Raw genomic sequence first — 19624 nt, 5'->3', positions numbered from 1 at the left:
TCCTTCGAAAGGAGCGCGGCGGCAAACGGCTGACACCTGGCCAGGACTGGCGGAGGAGGGAATCCCCTCCAAGAGGTCGGGGAAAGCCCCTGACCGCCTCTCTTCTTTGGGGCGGGAGGGGCGGGGGTCCCGGGGCCGGCTGCCCGCGCGCCTTCCGCGCCCTCTCCACCGCCCTCCCTTCTCCTTCCCCTCAGGGCGCGGGAGGAGGGGAAGGGCTGTTGTTGTTGTTGTTGTTGTTGTTGTTCTGTGGCAAGTGAGGGGGGCTGGCTCTTGCCGGGGTCCCCAGACCGCGTCGCCTGTCGGCGGGCTGTTGGTAGTAGGCCTTGGTGCATGTGCGTGTCTGTGTGTGCGTGAAACAGCCCCGGCGCTCCAGAGCCCTCCCCCGCGGAGACAAGGCGCGGAAACTGTCACGAAATCAACGGCCGCCCGCGCCGTTTAGGCCAGGGCTCGGGGGCTGAGGCGGCTGGGGCTGCCTGCCCGCCTGATGTGTGTCACCAGCCTCATGCTATTGTTTCCCCAGCAGCTGGAAGGATAGGGAGCAAAACGCATCCCTCTTTAGCCGCCCTGGCGGCGGCGGTGGCGGCTTCCCGCTGCCTAATTCATCTCTTTTAGAATTCGGGTTGAAAATCGCGACAGTTCCTTTTATAGGGCAGCTGCAGATATCAATAATGACAAAGCCCAAAGCCAACAGACGCCCAGTTGTTGAATTTTCCTTTCTCACTTTTGCCCCATTCGGGATTTTAAGCAGCGTTCTGTCTCTCTCTACTCCTGCGGGCAGGATTGTGCACCTGTTTGTAAGGCTATTGTATTTCTTAGTGTTTTTGTACCCCCCCCCAAAAAAAATTCTCTACAGCTTTGTTAGAGTTCTACTATCGATTAGGTTATAAGCGTTGTGAAGTGAAATAAACTGAACAACTGAATAACTTTCTGTCAATATTGTTGTTCAGTTGTGTACTAGACTTAAGGTATAGTAGAGGCTTGGCACCATTTTTCTTGCATTTAAAATGTTTTTGCCTCTGACCTAAACTGAAAGTGCATCAGCTGGTGTTCAAAATATTGCTCATTTAAGTGGCAGTGATCAGCCTTTTAATCAGTTAGAAGCAAGACTACTCAATCAAACTTTCAGCACTTCTGAACAGGCAATGTTTTTATGATGTTAAACTGGGGTTGCTAACTCTGGGTGAGAAAATCCCCGGGGATTTGGGGGGCAGATCTTGGATGGTGGGATTTGAGGAGGTGAGAGACCTCAGTAAAATGCCAAATAGTCCACCTTCCAAAGCAGCAACATTCTACAGGAGAACTGATCTATTTGTAAAGCAGTTAGATTAAGGTGGATGGCCATGTTGGTCTGAAGCAGCAGAACAAGGTTTGAGGCCAGTACCACCATTAAATCCAATAAAGATTTATTCAGGGTATAAGCTTTCATGAGGAGATGTGCTTGCACACAAAAGCTTATACCTTGAATAAAACTGTATCGGTCTTAAAAGGGCTACTGGAACCAAGCTTTGTTTTGGAGAGCAGTTATAATTCCAGGAGATATTCAGGGCCTACCTGGAGGCTGGCAGCCCTGTATTAAACAAAAGTAAACTTGTACTAAATTGCATAATTATTTTTAGCTTTTTTACATTTTCTGTGAAATACCTTTAATTACAATATCTATTTCCTGAGATTTTTTTTTTACATGGGTCATGCATGATCTTGGCATAATGTAAATGCTAGCATAGTGCATTACATTGTATGGGGAAATGATGTTCAGGAAAAGAGTTCTGATCCAGAACTCTTTGCGATAGTGAAGAAATGAGATTCTGTTTTCACTATTCCTTCCATTTGCCTACAACAATGAGGAGAACCAAACACATGCTTAGATTACTTCCAATTTTAAAAAAATGGGACACTTAAAAAAATGTGTGCCATTTTTTAAAAATTGGAAGTAATCTAAGCATGTGTTTGGTTCTCCTCATTGTAAGTGGACCTTAAAAGAACTTGACGCTGGCTGGTCTGTGATATTGCATTTTTAATAGATGTATTTTAAAGATATAATCTGTTTTTTGTATTGTATAAAATCAGAGCACACCTGGCTGTTTACATGCTTAGACTTGTCTGTAACTAAAACAGCCTTCATCTAGTGAAAGCATAAAGTGAAATTAAATAATGAGTGATGTTCTTTGCTGTTTGTACACAGTACTCAAGTACTGAATTGGAAAAAAAATCTTTGGTCTTCTAAGACTCAGTGTAAATAAGCTAAAGTGAATGAGATCACAGAACCTGTTCAGTGTCATAGGTCATCCCAGGGATAGGCGATATCTCAGATCATATGCACAGTGTTTTCTAACTTCATCACTGAGAGATCACTATGAGATTATCAGGATGGAGAAGTCTTGGGGCAAAGTGTGATGATCTCCAAGAAAGACACCATTAGCTTCTGCTGTTGAGATGGGATGGGATAAGAGAATATATCTTCCAAATAACTTTGAAGATTGGGGTGAATACATCAATACTGTGGATATATAATGCTTCAAAGTACAATAAGCTTTTCAGAGCTTCCAAGTATCTTCATAGAATATTTGTCTCATTTTAATACTGAAGCTGAGAAGCAGCCACCTTGTCCAAGAATGGAAGATTGGTGACTGGCTGGATGGAAGCTTGCCAATGTGGTTGGGGCCAGGGAGGGTTTCTTTCAGAACAGGCCTAATCTTTGATTATGCTAATAATCTGATAAAGCTGTTCTAACCAAGCAGTAATATCAGGGTTCTCTCAGCCTCACCTACCTCACAGGGTGGCTCTTGTGGGAAGAGAAAAGGGAAGGCAATTGTAGAGAAAAGTGGCATATAAGAACCAACATTGGTTTGTTTGTTTATTTATTTGCCTTATAGCCCGCCACTCCCACAAGGCTCTTGGCAGGTCACAACAATAAAGCCCCCATTAAACTCCCTAATGCAATACAATCTTCTAAAAGAGCCAACAACCCAAACAATCCAAATGGTGGTGACATTATACCAACCAGCTCATAACCCAAGGAGGGAGTAAGAATCACCATAATCATAACACTAAGAGGGAAGTGGAGGCGCTAGCCTCAACCAAAAGCCTTGTCAGAAGAGCTCCGTTTTGCAGGCCCTGTGGAAATCTGGTAAATTCCACAGGGCCCGCATCTCTTCCAGGAGCTCATTCCACCAGGCAGGGGCCAGCACCAAAAAGGCCCTGGCCCTGGTTGAGGCCAGACACACCTCCCGGGGGCCAGGAACAAATTTGTACCCGCAGAGTGCAAGGCTCTGTGGGGGTATAGGGCGTGATGCGGTATTTCAAGTATGTGGGTCCCAGATTGCGGAGGGCCTTGAAGGTTAAAACCCAAACCTTGAATCTAATCTGGACAGCAATCGGTAGCCAGTGCAGCTGCCTCATCACAGGGCTGGATATGGGTCCTCCAAGATGTACCAGTGAGGACCCTAGCAGCTGCATTTTGCACCAGCTGCAGTTTCCGGATTAGACGCAAGGGTAGGCCTGCATAGAGCCAGTTATAGAAATCTATTTTATAAATAAATAAATAATATTCTGGAGGTGACCGTTGCATGGATCACTGTGGCCAAGTGGTCAGATAGGGCGCTAGTAGCTGAGCCGGGCGAAGATGGAAGAGAGCCTGGCCCGCTACCTTCTTGACCTGAGCCTCCAAAGTTAGGGAGGCATCCAAGGTCACTCCCAGATTCCTAGCTTGGGCCACGATGACCAGTTGTGTCCCAGCCAAGGTGGGACAGCAAGCTTCCTGAACTGCTCCTCTGCCACCAAACCACAGGACCTCCGTCTTGGCCGGGTTGAGTTTCAGGCAACTCTGCTCGAGCCACCCAACCACAGCTTCCAAACATCTGGCAAATTGATCCTGGGAGTCCGGGCGGCCGTCCATCAGGTGATACAGCTGGGTGTCATCCGCATATTGATGACAACCCAAACCATAATTCTTCACCAGCTGGGCCAGAGGGCGCATGAAGATGTTGAAGAGCATGGGGGAGAGCACCGAGCCCTGCGGAACTCCACAAGGGAGTCCAAACGGGAGCCTTCTTATCTTCTAGAGATGAGTTTACATAGTCTATACAAAATGTGTGTATAAGTCTGCTGTGTGTTCAAGAAGCAAGTGTTTGCTGTAGGAAGAGACCACAAAGGGAACAAGCTGGAAACAAAACCAGAAAATGGGGTGATAGTGGGAATGGCAGAAAATGCACTGAGTCAACTCTAGGTGCTATTAAAGGAATCCTACCATTGATCTGTCATATTTTTATTCTGCCCTTCCATCCAGGGCATATTATTATTATTATTATTATTATTATTATTATTATTATTATTATTATTATTATTATTATTATTATTATTATTATTATTATTATTATTTAATTTTTAGACCGCCCTTCTCCCAATAGGTCTCAGGGCGGTTTACAACATAAATAGTTAAAACACAATAAAATCCCCATAAAAACCCCAATTAAAAGTTACATATAACATATAACATATAGCGGCGGTGGTCACAATTCTGATCTTAGTTCAGCCTGGTGGAGAGAATAATGTTCAGAAGAGGGTGGCACCAATACAATACCTCTAACCATGATCTCGGTGTTAGAGATCTCAATATTGGAGGGGATCCTCTGATGGATTAGTGGGAGAGCTGCCCTGGCCTCAACCATATGCCTGGCGGAAGAGCTCCGTCTTACAGGCCCTGCGGAAAGCTGGTAGATCCTGCAGGGCCCTTAGCTCTTCTGGGAGCTTGTTCCACCAGGTTGGGGCCAGGCCTGAAAAGGCCCTGGCCCGGGTCGAGGCCAGGCGAACATCCCGTGGGCCCGGGACAACCAGTAAATTCATACCCGCAGAGCGGAGTGCCCTGCGGGGGACATAAGCAACCAAGCAGGTAGTTTTCCCATCCTCTCTTTTATCCTTGCAATAACCCTATGAGATATCAGGCAGAGAGGAATGGAAAAATGGCCCACAGTTCTTGCATCACACTATTCTTATCTTCACCCAAGTGTTAAGAGGGGACTCCTGATCTGCAGTATTTTTCCCTACTTTACTGCTTTGTCTCCAGGACCTAGAATGCTGCCTGTAGAAAAGCTAGTCTGCTGTGGCTGAGAAGATGAGTTCCTGGGCTAGAGGATGCTCATGGATTATCTCTTGGCTATCTCAAATATAGATAAATCTATGGATGAAATAAACAGTAATGTTCACCTTTCTTTGCCTGTTTTAGTTTAATTATTTAAATCTAGTTTGGTCAAATTTGTACCAAATATAATATTTAAAAATAATTTGCTTTAAAATGTAAGTAAATTTGCACTTCTGTTGATGGAATTCCTGCTGAGAAGATAGAAATCCCCAAGTAGTTTAAAGTGCATTGTCAAAAGCTTTCATGGCTGGAATCAAAAGTTTGGTTTGGTTTGTTCCAGAATTGTGGCTGTGGTCTGGAAGTCCTCTAACATTTCCACCAGCATCTGTGGCTGGCATCTTCAGGGGTATGTCTCCTCTCAATGGCAACTGGCAAGTGTGGAATGATCATTATGGCTGTTCACTTGGCTGTTAACTATGGGATGTGTATGTGGCTGGAGTATCTTCTGATTTGTTGTTTTGATGTTAGTACAGGCAGCCAGGTATTGTTGTTTATTTTCAAACTTTCTTCCGCTTTGTTGAAATTGTATTTGTAGAACTAGCCTTAAACGGAAAGTGAAGGTGGCTCCAGGATTCAGAATCTAGACAGAATCAGATGAATTGGAAATCCTTTTCTGGCGTGCTGTCCTTTTATATGTTCTAAGAACAACTTAAAAACACAAGAAAGGATAAATAGCTGACAACTAAGGAAAGTGAGATGCCATTTATCATCTTTGTTATCACAATCAAAGATGGCATTTTGAACACCAATTTGGTGAAATATTTTTATTGCAAGCTGGTTCTTGGTTGGGTGCCAGGGCCAACAATTCTGTCCCTGCTACCAACCACTGTCTGATTGAGCTGTCAGATGTTCTCAAAGGTTTGAGGTTGGAGACTTCCAGAATGGGTCAGAGCAGTCCTATGCCATACCTGCACTGTGGCAGCTGGCCACTGTGTAACTGCAGCAGTGCTAGTCTGTTCCCTAGGTCAGTGGTCCCCAACCTTTCTGAGGTTGGGGACCGGCAGGGCATCGGGGCGCGGCCCGCGCCCACGCATCGGCCGCGCCCACACATCGGGCTGCACTCAAGGGCCGCGCCCGTGGGCCGCGCCCACGCATCGGGCCGCACCCGCAGGCTGCGCCCGCATGGGCATGGCCGGCCCTGATTCCCTCTCCCCGCCCTCCCGCAGTAATAAGCTTCCCGGGCCGCAAGCTTGCGGCCTGGGAAGTTTTTTCCTGCGGGAGAGGCGGGGAGAGGGAGCCGCGGCCCGGCGCCATGGCCTTCGCAGCCCAGCAGCGGGCCGCAGCCCGCAGGTTGGGGACCACTGCCCTAAGTTATGCAGTGGTAAGCAAAGAAAATCAGTGGCTTCAGAGTGTTTTCAGATTGTAACCCAGGTAGAGTCTATAGCAACCACACTACTGTGGTGAGTGGAGGCAGCTGTATGGGTGGCCCCTGTAGCCCCTGAATAACTCAATTCTGGACTTGAGTGTAGGAGGTTCTGTTGTGGCATCCAGCTTCAAGTGAAGGGAATGGGGCAGCAGGTTTGGGACCTTTGTTCTTGCTTACTTGTCAGTTGGGTCAAGCCTCCGGGGGGGTACCTGTTAGGGTCTTGAAATCGGAGAGGTCAGCCACAGAGTATGGACTTTGGTCTCTTCCTTGGTTGTTAGTGCTAACTGCTTGCCCACTAGTGCTAAGTATCCTCTCTATGTTCTTGTTGCGTTTTCTACATCCACATGGCAAGGAGCTCTGAGATTGGGTCCTTTGCCACATACCCTAACTACTGAGTTGTAAGATACCTTGGCTGCTGTTTTTGTAGATGCTTGGCCACTCTGGGGACTGAGGTGATTGGCTGAAAATCCTGAGCTCCTTCAAGCTTAGGGGGATGACTTCAGTTTTCAGTTCAATTGGCCACACCATGTTTTTTTTGTTGGTGTGACTTTCTTCCTTGGTAGCAGACATTCCTAGACTGAAGGGTTCAGGGAAGGAGCTGCTTCTGGTCATATCCACAATTGTGCTAGTGTGGGATTCCAAACCTTGGTTGTGCCAACAGATAGACGCCGTAGACCTCCACTGATAGGGCTGTACCATCATAACTGTCCCTTACGCTGGAGTATCTTGGACATACAGTGATGCAAAGATCAGTTGGCTCCCTGAATGCTTTCGCCCTCCCCCCCTTAGGATTGCACTGTAAATTCTAGATTTCCTATGGTTATGCACAAACCCCTTCTAATCTCCATCCCATTCCTTGGATCACTAGGGTGGAGGCTAAGATGAAAAACATGCCTCTGACATCGATGCTATACAATGCCACGTCGATCAATAACAAAGCCTCTACTATGCAAGCTTACTTTGCCGAGCATGGAGTGAACCTGGCATGCGTGACAAAAACCCAGATCAGGGAAAGCGAAACAGTCACCCTTAAATAACTAGCTCCTACTGGGTTCTCCATCAGTTGTGGAAAAAATACATTATAATCCAATAAAATAACCCCCAAACAGTAGGCTTAAGAAGTGGTCTAAACTGAATAAAATGAAATTCAATAGGGACAAATGTAAAGTTCTGCATTTAGGTAGGAAAAACCATCTACACCAATATAGGATGGGGGAGACTTGTCTTGGCAGTAGTATGTGCGAAAAGGCTTAGGAGTCTTAGTAGACCACATATTGAACAGTGTGACTCGGTGGCTAAAAAGGCAAATGGGGTTTTGGGCTGTATCAAGTGGAGTATCGTATCCAGATCATGGGAGGTGATGGTACCGCTTTACTCTGTTCAGCCTCACTTGGAGTACTGTGTTCAGTTTTCGGCACCCCAGTTGAAGAGGGATATAGACAAACTGGAGCGTATCCAGAGGAGGGCAACAAAGATGGTGAGGGGTTTGGAGACCAAGACATATGAAGAAAGGTTGGGAGAGCTTGGTCTGTTTAGCCTGGAGAAGAGACAACTGAGATTAGATGTTCTTTCCAGTTTGTTGGTCCCAAACAACATAGGGCTTTGAAGGTCGAGACCAGCATCTTGAATTGTACCTGGAAACAAACTGGAAGCCTGTGTAGGTGGACCAATATTGGAGTGGTATTGTCCCTGTGGCTCACTTCTGCAGAGTTCTGTACCAATTAAAGTTTCCATATGCTTTTCAAGGGTAGATATGTGAAATTTCTTGAAATTTTGGAGCCATAGAAAAAACTCTTGTGGAGAAAAATTGAAAGGTTGAGAAAAATTGGAATACATATAGTACTTACAAGCCTAAATCTATTCTATTGCTTTAAGAACTGAAAATATATAAATTAAACAGTAAGCATATAAATTGTACTGTTTAGAATAGTTATAACATTCAAAAGTATGAATTCTTAAGTTTTCTATAAACGTGTGACTATATTGTAGAGAGATAGACAAACTGCTACACTCTATGCTACCTTAGCATAGGTGTCTTTAGTTTTTATGATATGATAGATAGGGTAAAATAGAATTTGAGAACCAAAGGCACAAACATTGAAGTAAACAAAAGAATCACAAAATTATTTCCCATAGTCACTATCTGACTAGCAGTATATTTGTAGATCAAGCTAAACTTTATAATGTTAAATACATTGAATTTGTCAATAGTTAATATACATTATAGAAAACTGTGGATAAAGCTTGTCATATTTATGGAAGTAATTTGATAATTTGTTGCATTTGTCTAAAGTATGCACAGGAATTAACATTATAGAATGTGATGGGTTGTTTTACCTTAAATATAACCTTCTCTCAACAAGGATTTCTGGCACTGTAAGGAAGTGTCATAGGAATATTTCTGTAATGTTCCTCCAAACTTCCATTTTTTTCTAATGGGACTGGATAAAAAATACTTGAAAAGGAACAGAAGAAATATTTGAGGGGGCTTTTACATTTCTAATCTATTAATTGGCAGAATGACTAGTGACTGATTTACCATGGAAAAGAACAAGAGTCCAGTAGCACCTTAAAGACTAACAAAATTTATGCTAGGGGATGAATGTTCATGAGTCACTGCTCACTGAAGAACAAAATTTTAGTTCAAAGGCACCTTTAGGACCAACAGAGTTTTGTTCAAGGTGTAAGCTTTCATGTGCATACACACTTCCTCAGAAACTGGACCAAGAATCATGAGAGGTGTGAGAGAGTAAATTAGTAGTGAATTATTCATTCATTCATTCATTCGATTTGTATGACCACCGCTCTCGGAGACCAGCTTGTGGTAGTTCACAATAAAGGTATCCCCTGTGCAAGCACCGGGTCATGTCTGACCCTTGGGGTGACGCCCTCTAGCGTTTTCATAGCAGACTCAATACGCAGTGATTTGCCAGTGCCTTCCCCAGTCATTACCGTTTACCCCCCCCCCCCAGCAAGCTGGGTACTCATTTTACCGACCTCGGAGGGATGGAAGGCTGAGTCGACCTTGAGCCGGCTGCTGGGATTGAACTCCCAGCCTCATGGGCAAAGCTTTCAGACAGCTGCCTTACCACTCTGCGCCACAAGAGGTTCTAGTAGTGAATTAGTAGTGAATTATTCATTCATTCATTCGATTTGTATGACCACCGCTCTCGGAGACCAGCTTGTGGTAGTTCACAATAATTCACTACAAATCAATACATTAAAACCATTAAAATTCCCCATTAAAACCTCATAAACAATGACTCAGTCATAATGATGGCGATTAATAACTATTCCCACACAGGCCCACTGGATGAGCAGAAGGGAGCTGATGGATAGTTGGGCATGGGTGGAACAATCTAGGGAACCAGGCCAATCTAATACTGGCCTCCCCCCCCCCCCGAGGAGAGGGGCCCAGTCATTAGTAAACAGCATCATGGCAAATATGCAGCATGATAATGAAAATTGGATAGTTCCTTGCTAAAGTAACAGAATCAGTACTTTGGGTTAAATTATAGTTCACAAACATCCAGGGGGAATAAAAATAGATTCAAGTGGGTAGCCGTATTGGTCTGAAGCAGCAGAACAAATTTAGAGTCCAGTGGCACCTTTAAGACCAACACAGTTTTATTTAAGGTATGAGCTTTCGTGTGCATGCACACTTTCTCAGATACAATGTCGTGGAATGAAAGTAATCAATTCAAACTTCTAGGTAGTGTGTGAGAGCAAATTAACATAAAATGTTAAGGTTATTGATTAATGACAGACGCTGTCCTAATTGTGAAGTAATTAAAAGAGATTTTTTGCTAGTCCCGTCCATCTCTATGGAAGCATTCCCATAAATGACAAACCCTGCTGTGTTTGTTTTCCTGTCCGAAGACCAGAGCGATTCTAAATTACATTACTTACATACTTACATCACATTACAGTTCCATTGTCCCAAATGAAATGAAGAAGGGATTGGAAGCAATATAGATATGAGTTGAATGAAGGTAGCATATATAGTGAAATAAACCAATGTCCTTGTTGAGGCCTGGGGATTCCATTGTTTATACTCTTGTAATAACTTGCACCCACCTGAATTCTGAAGAAGTAAGCAGTGGCTGAACTCTACCACAAATTGTGTGAGTCTTTAAGGTTCTATTGGATTCATGCTCTTTTCTACTACTATAGACAGACTAACACAGCTACCCATCTTTATATAGTATCATGGAAAGATCATTACATGGAGATTATTTTAATTGGAGATTTTTTTAAACTGGGAAGAATGGTAACAAATTTAAAATGATCCTTCCTAGGTGCTTCTAGATCCAGAATGTTTTTATTTGACTTTGGGGCAGTTTTCTAGTTGACTTAATTTAGGACTGTAAAGTACTGACTTCTGAAAAGCTGAATTGTCAGTTACTCCTAGGCTCTCTATCCCAGGGGTCGTCAATCCCTGGGCCATGAAAGCCTCGGCGCTGGGCCGCCAGCTGCGCCACCCTCTCCCCCCCCCCCCCGCAGTGAGAAGCTCACTGGGCCTTGAGCAAACTGGCTGCTTTGGCGGCCACTTCACTCGCTGCCTGGCGAGCTTCTCACTCTGGGGGGGGGTAGAGGGAGACACAGCTGCTGGCATGGTGGGTGCAAACGCGTATGTGCGGAGCTGCTGCCGCAGCTCCGCACATACACACTTGCGCAGAGCTGCTGCACATGTGCGGTGCCCGGACAAAGGATGGGGGCCGCTGCTCTATCCCATTGACCAGAATAAAGGTGATTCCTTGGCTTTTAGAGGAACTGTATGGCCTTAGGGATACAAAGCTGAGTGTCAAAACCACCGTCTGGATTTAGTAACCTTTTTGTTTTGACAGTAGCTTTCAAAATGTTGTGGGAAGAGAATGAAGTTCCCAGCTCAGATCTTTTCTCTGCCATGAATGTAATCTAGTCTGATGCAAGCCCTTTCTTTGTAACTCATATCCTTATTTGCAGTTTGAATATTATACTGGGCTACCTTATCAGATTATTGTCAGTATTACAACGTAACATTGTGAAGGGCTTTGAACACTAAAAGGTTTATATAAATTGTGAATCAGTGCTTATAGAATTTATGTATAAATTAATTTGGGGGGGAACTCGACTATCATCTTTCTATAAATTATTTCCACTGGTACATTAGTAAGCAACCTGAACTATTAAATATGTACTGATTTAGCCAAATGTTAAATTGGACTTTAACAGGAAAGTGAGTACTGATTCTATTTCAATTTTCCTCTGAATCTCTCTGCCCCCCCCCCATTTTGTTTTCCGAGAGGGGGTTGTTTTCTAAAGCTTACAAATTCCCAGAAATTCTACGTTTCTAATAATAGCCAAATAAATCATGAGTAAACATTTTTTAAATGATATTTGACATCTTTGGGGTTTTCCCCCCTTCTGCAATTCTTGTAATGGGTCTCAAGAGTCATGGAGTGTTCAATTGCAAACTGGTACAGAACTTTATTTAAAACAGTTTGGTGTTACATTTTACTTTCAAGTATCACAGAAAAATAGACAAGTGCCAACTGATGCTTAGATATCCCATCACAATGAAAGTATATATGGCTAGTTTTACACTGTTATAACAGGTGACCACTGTAATGTAAACAGTGTCCAGACAGCTTTACTTTGGGGGAAAGAACAGCTTGTGGGTTTTAGCCAACCAAAGCTTGGAATCTAAATACTATAAAGTCCTGAATTCACCAGAAAAGTACTTATTTGACTTTCTTATCTGTGGGTGGTACTTGATGGACTACTCTTACTTATTCAGCTTACTAATTTTCAATTTTTGTTTGTTTCAGTGACTTTTTTGAACGAACCATTCTGTGCAACAGCCTTGTGTGGAGTTGTGCTATCACAGGCAAGCCTGGACTCACATATCAGGAAGCATTAGAATCAGAAAAGAAAGCCAGAAAAAATCTTCAGAATTTCCCAGAGCCACTTATTATTCCAGTTCTGTACTTGGTTACCCTCACCTCTCGCTCACGACTTCATGAAGTTTGTGATGACGTCTTTGCTTATATCAAAGACCGTTATTTTGTTGGTGAGACTGTGGAAGTACTTAGGAATAATGGTGAAAGGTAAGTTTCGTTAATGCATGTGTTTCTTGGCAGATGTGCTTGAAAGGGTTAATTTATTTGCAATTACTTTAATATGGTTTTACTGCTGCTGATCTAACTTCTTGTTTCCTGACTTAAGATGACTTTGACAGATTCACAAGTTCACTGGCAAATACATAGCATTATCCTAGTCAGTATGCTGCCTTCTTAGATCTGTTTTTAAGGGGGAGTTGATCGGTTTTATTGGGATTTTATCTGCTTTATGTAACCTGCCACATGTCTACGGAAAGTGGCGATAAAAATCAAATAAATAAGTAAGTAATAAATAGAATACTGAGTGACAAAATGTTTCCTTCTGCCTTCCAGTATTTGCTTTAATTCCTATTTAACTAGGAGATAGAAATGTAATTCAAATTTACTTGTCTCAAACTTGGATAAAGAGCAGAAACCAATTTTGCTTAAACTGAGGTTAGTTGTAGTGGTCAATGTTTTTTGTGTTTTTTTTTTAACTGCCAGGGACAGTTAGAAAAGTGGTATATTTCCCAGAGGAACAGGACCCTAATGGTACTTAAAACAGTTCCGCAGGGCCTACAAAAGGGAGCTCCTCTGCTAGGCATTTGGTTGAGGTTGACCAGGACTGACAACACCCACTGAGCCCTGAAACCTCCCTCCCAGGAATCCATGCACCTGACTCAAACCATGGATCTGTATGATTGTTGAACTGTTATTGTACTGTTGTTATTGTCATTACCAAAATACTTAGATAGATAGATAGATAGATAGATAGATAGATAGATAGATAGATAGATAGATAGATAGATAGATAGATAGATAGATAGATAGATAGATAGATAGATAGATAGATAGATAGATAGATAGATAGATAGATAGATAGATAGATAGATAGATAGATAACAATATTAATTATTAGGTAAATGAAGTAATCTAAAATTTGCAATAAACTTGTCTAAATGTATCTATAATTTGTAATCATAGCTAAAATAAGTACTTTGTAAAGCTGATAGCCCCATTCATTTCAGTTTGGCTGAACTGATTTTTATTAATGTTTCATGCTGCTGTGTGAAAAGGAATATAGGGTGGTCGTAAGCAGCTGTTGTTAGCCTGATTATCCATTTCCCCCAGTCTATTTCAGTAAAGTGACATGGAAGGCATGTTCTGTTATAAAACTGGAAAAGGCAATCCTATGCTTCCAGCTGTGATAGATCTGTAAATGCAGCTTTTAACTGAGTAATTTCTCAAACTGTACTACAAACAATTGTTCTCAATCACATGTTTATTTTTGTGTATTTGAGTGACATGCATGCCAGATGGAGACTTAAATGTGTTGAGAAGTAAATTGGCCATTATCAAGATCAGATTACATTAAAAAATCATATTATCCTTGTTTATTTAGGTCATCAGCTATAATACAGGAGGGGGAATTGCCAGTGTAGGTAGTTAAGCAGCGAAAAATCTCTTATATTTTTCTCTATGTCTTAGAAAAAATTACACTGTTTAAGTAGCAAACCATATCTTCTGTTTAAACTATTTACTTACCACTTGGATAAAACAAGAGGTGTTATGATTAATAACAATAAATGCAATTAATAGGTTTTAGCCATAAGGACTCACTTGAGGATTGATTGTTGTAATACAATATTGTTAACAGAGTGAATTTTATTATGGCTTATTCTGTGTACAGTAATATTGGCAATGCACTGTAGTCTTATATGTGGACTAGAAAATAAGCCCGCTGTAATCGAAATACAGCGGGCGCTAGTGAGGCTGTGGAGTTCGGGGTTGCGGTGGGGCCAGAGCATGTACCCGAGGCCGGGTGATGGGCGTCTGGCGAGGCGGCAGCGAGTTGTCTGCCCCCCCAGCCTGTGGCCTACCGGAGTGTGTGTGCGAGGCAGGAACGGGATGTGGGCGGGCTGGAGGGCAGGAGAGAGCTGTTTGCTGGAGTGTGGAGTGGCTCAGCGCAGCTCCTCCGGCGCGGTTGGGCCAGCTTCAGGTGGGCAGGGTGGGTGGTGGCGGCGCTGCAGGACGGTGCTCAGGCTGTTGCTCCTGGCTCCGTGGAACAGCGGGCAAGCGTTGTGCAGGCGGGGCGGGCGGCGCAGCTCCTCCAGCGCGGCTGGGGCAGCTTCGGGCGTCGGGTGGGCGGGGGAGCCGGCGCCACTGCTGCAGCATGGGGCTCAGGCGGCCACTCCATGGGACAACGGCCAAGAGGAGCGTTGTGCGGGTGGGGCGGTCGGTGGCTGCGGCAATGCGGGGGCGTCTTGTGGCAGTGGGTGACGGCACAGGCTGCTCCCGGCTGCGCGGGCCTGCGACGACGTGTCCCGTTGTTGGTCGCAGGCGGATGCAGTGCCTGCGGCTGCGGCATCTGGGTCCTCCTGGTATCGCGGGCAGGTGGCGACCTGGCCTGCACGTGGCTCGCAATTGGTCCCTTGCCGCCGGACTGACAATCGGAGGGCTCAATCGGCAGGCTGGGGGAAGGGGCCTGTCGGCATCCTTCCTCATCCCAGACAGGGCCCGCCCTCGGAGCCCTTACGGATTTATTTTATCCGCTCCGCTGGGAGCGGTTAAAGATACTCCTGTGTACACCTGAAATGTTTGTTGTACTGGATGTATTCTATATGGGGAAAGCTTTTATACACCTTTGTACTAGAGCAGTGGTCCCCAACCTTTTTATCACCAGGGACCACTCAACGCTTGACAATTTTATTGAGGCCCGATGGGGGGGGTCGTTTACTCCTCTACTCTCAACCACTGCCCTAACGCTCTCTGATCGCTATGGTAATGTTTAAACATCCCTTCAAAATAAGATACAGACATGCCACAACAATGAACATAAGAAACAATGACACCCGAAATGTGTTGTAAAGGGCCGGGGGGGATGAAGTAACGGGCTGGGGAGAGGGTGGAGAAGGCGTCCTTCGCGGCCCACCTCCAATTAGTCGACGGACTACGTGTGGTCCGCAGTCCACAGGTTGGGGATTGCTATACTAGAGCATTGTGCAAGAAAAGTGAAATTAAAGCCAAATTTGTCTGACTTGCAGTAGAGCTTCCAAAATCATGAACATTCCTGTAGGACCTAACTATTACAGCACAGCATAAACTCTTCAATGTGCACTTCCTCAAGTATTTGCAATACATAGCTTGTGGATGTTTGTATAGATTAGGTCCCCAACCTTTTGGCACAAGGGGGCCACATTAGCAGGCCCAGTGCCTAAAGAGGACCACATCTTAAACCAAAATGTAACAAAATTATTAACCTACTTATTTAGATCAAAAGTAAACATTCAAAGGTAAATGAAGAAATGTTAACTTTAATGCAATCCATTTTGGGACAACATTTTACTGTGGAATCCTTTTTTTAGCTATATATGCTTGCATAATCAGTGTGATTTTAGTGGCTGTTTTGTTAGCCAAGGGATTGATGTCCAATCAAGGTTTGTAATAGACACTCTTAAAATTCATGGAGAGGGGGAGTTAAGAAGCTGAGTAGTATGGGTGCCCGAGCTTTGCTGGCTAGCAAATCACCTAGAATAGCCAAAATGCTATTATGAAGTATATAAGAACAAGAGGGGGCTGAGAGAAGGAACCATGGAAACCAAAACAAACATTGTTACTGTTGTCTTTTTTGCAAATAAAGAACAGGATGAACAGCAATAGATGGTGCCTTTTGAGGCAAGAAGAACACTATGGGTCTGAGGGAAAATGCCCTGAGGGTGATAGCAGCAGATAAGCATGTTGGAGGGCTGCATAGAAAGAGGTGGGCCTCAGGTTGGGGACCCCTGGTATAGATACAACTTGTAGTATTTATTATGGAACTATATGTATTTGTGAAATGAAAGCAAGATAATTAAGGTAATGTTGCTGCATAGGTTAAGGTGTTAAATCTGCTTATTTATTTTTGCAATGTTAAAATACTGGATTGCAAAATATTTAAGTTACCTATTCCCTTAACTCAATTTGCCTGCATTCTAAAATGATTGAATATGTTTTATTTCAGGTTGCACTGTAAGATTCTGGAAGTTAAAGCACCGTTGCATCACAATGGAATGACGAATGGCCATGCCAGCAATAGAGATGGAGACACTATTGTCATTAGTGATAGTGATGACTCAGACTTGGATTCCAGTCCAGCACAAAATGGGTGAGGACTAATTTTGTATGTGAACAGCATGGATGCAAAAACTTCAAAAAAAAGTTTTCAAAAACACAATATAGTTATTTAATGCTTGGTCCCAAACTTAATTCTATTGTCTAAGTAGTAAGTAACTTTCATATGCTTTTGTTTATGCACCAATGTTACCTTAATTATCTTGCTTAATTAAATTATCAATTAATTAATTATCTTGCTTAATTAAAACACTTCCCCCCCTCTAATTGTGCTCTGGTTGACGATTTGAAGTTAAAACCAATGAGATAGTACCTTATACTTTGCAAGAATCATTCTGCATCTTAATTTAATTTCACTAAATAATCCTCAGATGTTTTTATTATGAAGCAATAAAATAAGTCTTGTTTTTAGGAAGGAAAAAGCCATAATTGATTCATCTTTGTTTAAATACAAAGTGAAGCCCTTAAAGAAACAGCTGTATGAATCTGTTACAGTCAAAGCATCTCAAATATGGTGAGTATTACTGACTATGGGCATACTGTATCTGTTTGCACATAAGAATAAAAGTAATTTCTAAAATTATAATAATAACTTTACTTTTATAGCCTGCCCTTCCCGGTGGGCTCAGGGTGGGTAACAACAAGGCATATTCATTTATTTGCTTTATATTTAAACACATCCCGCCTCTCCCGGCAGTGCCATCTCAAGGTCACTTACAGAATAAAACAGTAAAAAAATAACCCTTAAAACTTGATAAATGTTAAAACCAACATTCCCCAGCAATGTCCTAAGAACCATTCCCAATCAATCAAGATGGCAGTATAATCAACAATTTCTCTCATTTGACCCAGTTGTTCCATTCTCAAATCCGCTCTCTACAGCATTGGTACTGATGTAAACTCAGAGGTGCTGATCTTTCACCCCCCAGTACTAGCGTAAGGTGTGACCCCTGGTTCTTGACTCCAGGTATCCCCCCAGGACTCAACCAAGTTCCTGGCAGAAGAGCTCTGTCTTACAGGCCCTGCAGAACTTTGATAGCTACATCATGGCCCTTAGCTCCTTTGGGAGCTCATATACATATCATAGGGATACATTGATAAACAGGCATTAAATGTTTTAAATTAAAATAAATTATATTATTGAACCCCCCATCAAACCTTGTAAAGGGAAACTCAATTTCTGTTCGATGGATATTTCTGGTATATGGCTGTCTGCCTCTGTTCTGTAGAGTGCTAAGCCTCAGTTTATTTACCATATGAAAACTTACAAGAATTTTCTATTTTCTCTTGCACTAAACATATAGATCGGGCCAGCTTTGGAATGGATCACTTGATAACTGTATCACTTATTAGAATTTAAATTTATTTTTAAAACTGGATAAACTGTTTGATATTTTAGTGCTGATATTGGCGTAAGATCTTTAACAATGAAGTTGTATTGCTTTTCTTTTTGGACTGTACCATAGCCGGAGGAAGCATCTATTTTCTCGTGACAGACTTAAACTTTTTTTGAAGCAACACTGTGAATCTCATGATGGCCTTGTTAGAATTAAGGTAATCTAAGTGTGTGAGTTGAAATGTGAATAGATAAATGAACACATTTATTTAATGAACTAGTATCAAAGCCCATTTTAAAAATGGGCTTTGAAAGGGGCGGCAGGCATGAGAGGGTGGCCCGCGGCTCCCTGTGCCCCACAAAGCGGGCTAAAGGGAGTGGAAAGCCTCCGTTAACAGGGCTTTGCAGCCTGCTCCAAACTCCCCCCCCCCACTCCCTCCCAGCAGGAGCGTACCTGCGGGCCGCAATGCCCTGTCGCTGCCTCTCTCCTCGTGGGCGACAATGGAGGCCACAGCCACAAGGCTTCTAGCAGGCAAGGAGGGAGGGTGGGAGCTGGAGGGGAAGGGCCAATCAGGGTGGACCGGGACGGACAGGGGCCCGGACAGTCTCCTCCCAGGAGGCTCTTTCCCAAATATAAGGGAGCGAAATAGTGATTAATATAAAACAATATTCAGTTCAGTGCTTTGACATTGCAACTTACACCTCACCAAACTGGTCTCCGTATCTCAAAAAAAGATCATTGCGAAGCTGGAAAAAATATAGAGGAGGGCAACTAAGTTGATTAGGGTGTTGAAGCACCTTCCCTCTGAGGAAAGACTGAAGAGCTGAGACCTTTTTAGTTTAGAAATAAGATTACAAAGGGAGGTATGATATAGAGGTTTATAAAATTATGCATTGGGTGGAGAGAATTAACAAAAATAATTTTTTCTCTCTCCCCAAATACTAGAACTCAAGGGCATGCAGTGAAACTGATGGGGGTTCAGGATGGACAAAGGAAATACTGTTTTACAATGAGAGTGATTAAAATGTATAATTCACTGCCAAAGGATGTAGTGATGGCCACAGGAATAAATAGATTGAAAAAGGAATTAAATAGATTTGTGGAGGATAAGTCTGTCAATGGTTACTAGCCATGATAACTGAAGCAAATCTGTACATTTAGAGGTATTAATCCTCTGAATCCTGGAGCTAGGAGGCAACATCAGGGGAGGGTCTTGGCCTCTATACCCTGTTGTTGGCTGCTCAGTTGAGTTAGTTGACTACTATGTTAGACAGGATGATGGACTAGATAGACCATCAGTCTGATCCAGCAGTGCTCTACTTAGGTTTTAAATTGCAATCACATTTAACTATGAGCTTTCCTAAGTTGAACAGGTGTCCAGTTTCCAAGAAGTAACTACAGGATTGTAATTTTAGTTTGATTGAGACTGTAGATTTGTATAAGATTTCTGCCTTCAAGATGCTGTTGCCATTATCCATGGAATTTGTGTGGCACTGAGAGGAGAGGCAGAAAACGAAAAATTTTGACTCCCTTTTTCCAACACGTGACTGTTTATTCAGCCCTGAGACTCTGCTTTCTGGGGGTCAGAAAGAAC

General features: G+C 43.1%; 1 protein-coding gene across 7 annotated transcripts in view; it reads left to right on the top strand.

Moving 5' to 3' along the window:
* The window catches only part of BAZ1A (bromodomain adjacent to zinc finger domain 1A), a 61695-nt gene that overhangs the window by 1035 nt on the left and 41036 nt on the right, over positions 1-19624 (top strand). For 6 of the 7 annotated variants that reach the window (XM_077323085.1, XM_077323086.1, XM_077323084.1 and 3 more), the window contains exons 3-6: positions 12314-12592; positions 16584-16727; positions 17106-17207; positions 18160-18247. In XM_077323085.1, coding sequence (XP_077179200.1) covers positions 12314-12592; positions 16584-16727; positions 17106-17207; positions 18160-18247 — 613 coding nt within the window. Of the gene's footprint in view, positions 1-510; positions 795-12313; positions 12593-16583; positions 16728-17105; positions 17208-18159; positions 18248-19624 lie in introns of those variants that run through there. The other variant, XM_077323088.1, reaches the window with a different exon arrangement.

Source organism: Paroedura picta, chromosome 2, assembly GCF_049243985.1.
Source record: "Paroedura picta isolate Pp20150507F chromosome 2, Ppicta_v3.0, whole genome shotgun sequence".
NCBI classification, from domain to species: Eukaryota; Metazoa; Chordata; class Lepidosauria; order Squamata; family Gekkonidae; genus Paroedura; species Paroedura picta.
This window is presented reverse-complemented; position numbering and strand designations above follow the sequence as displayed.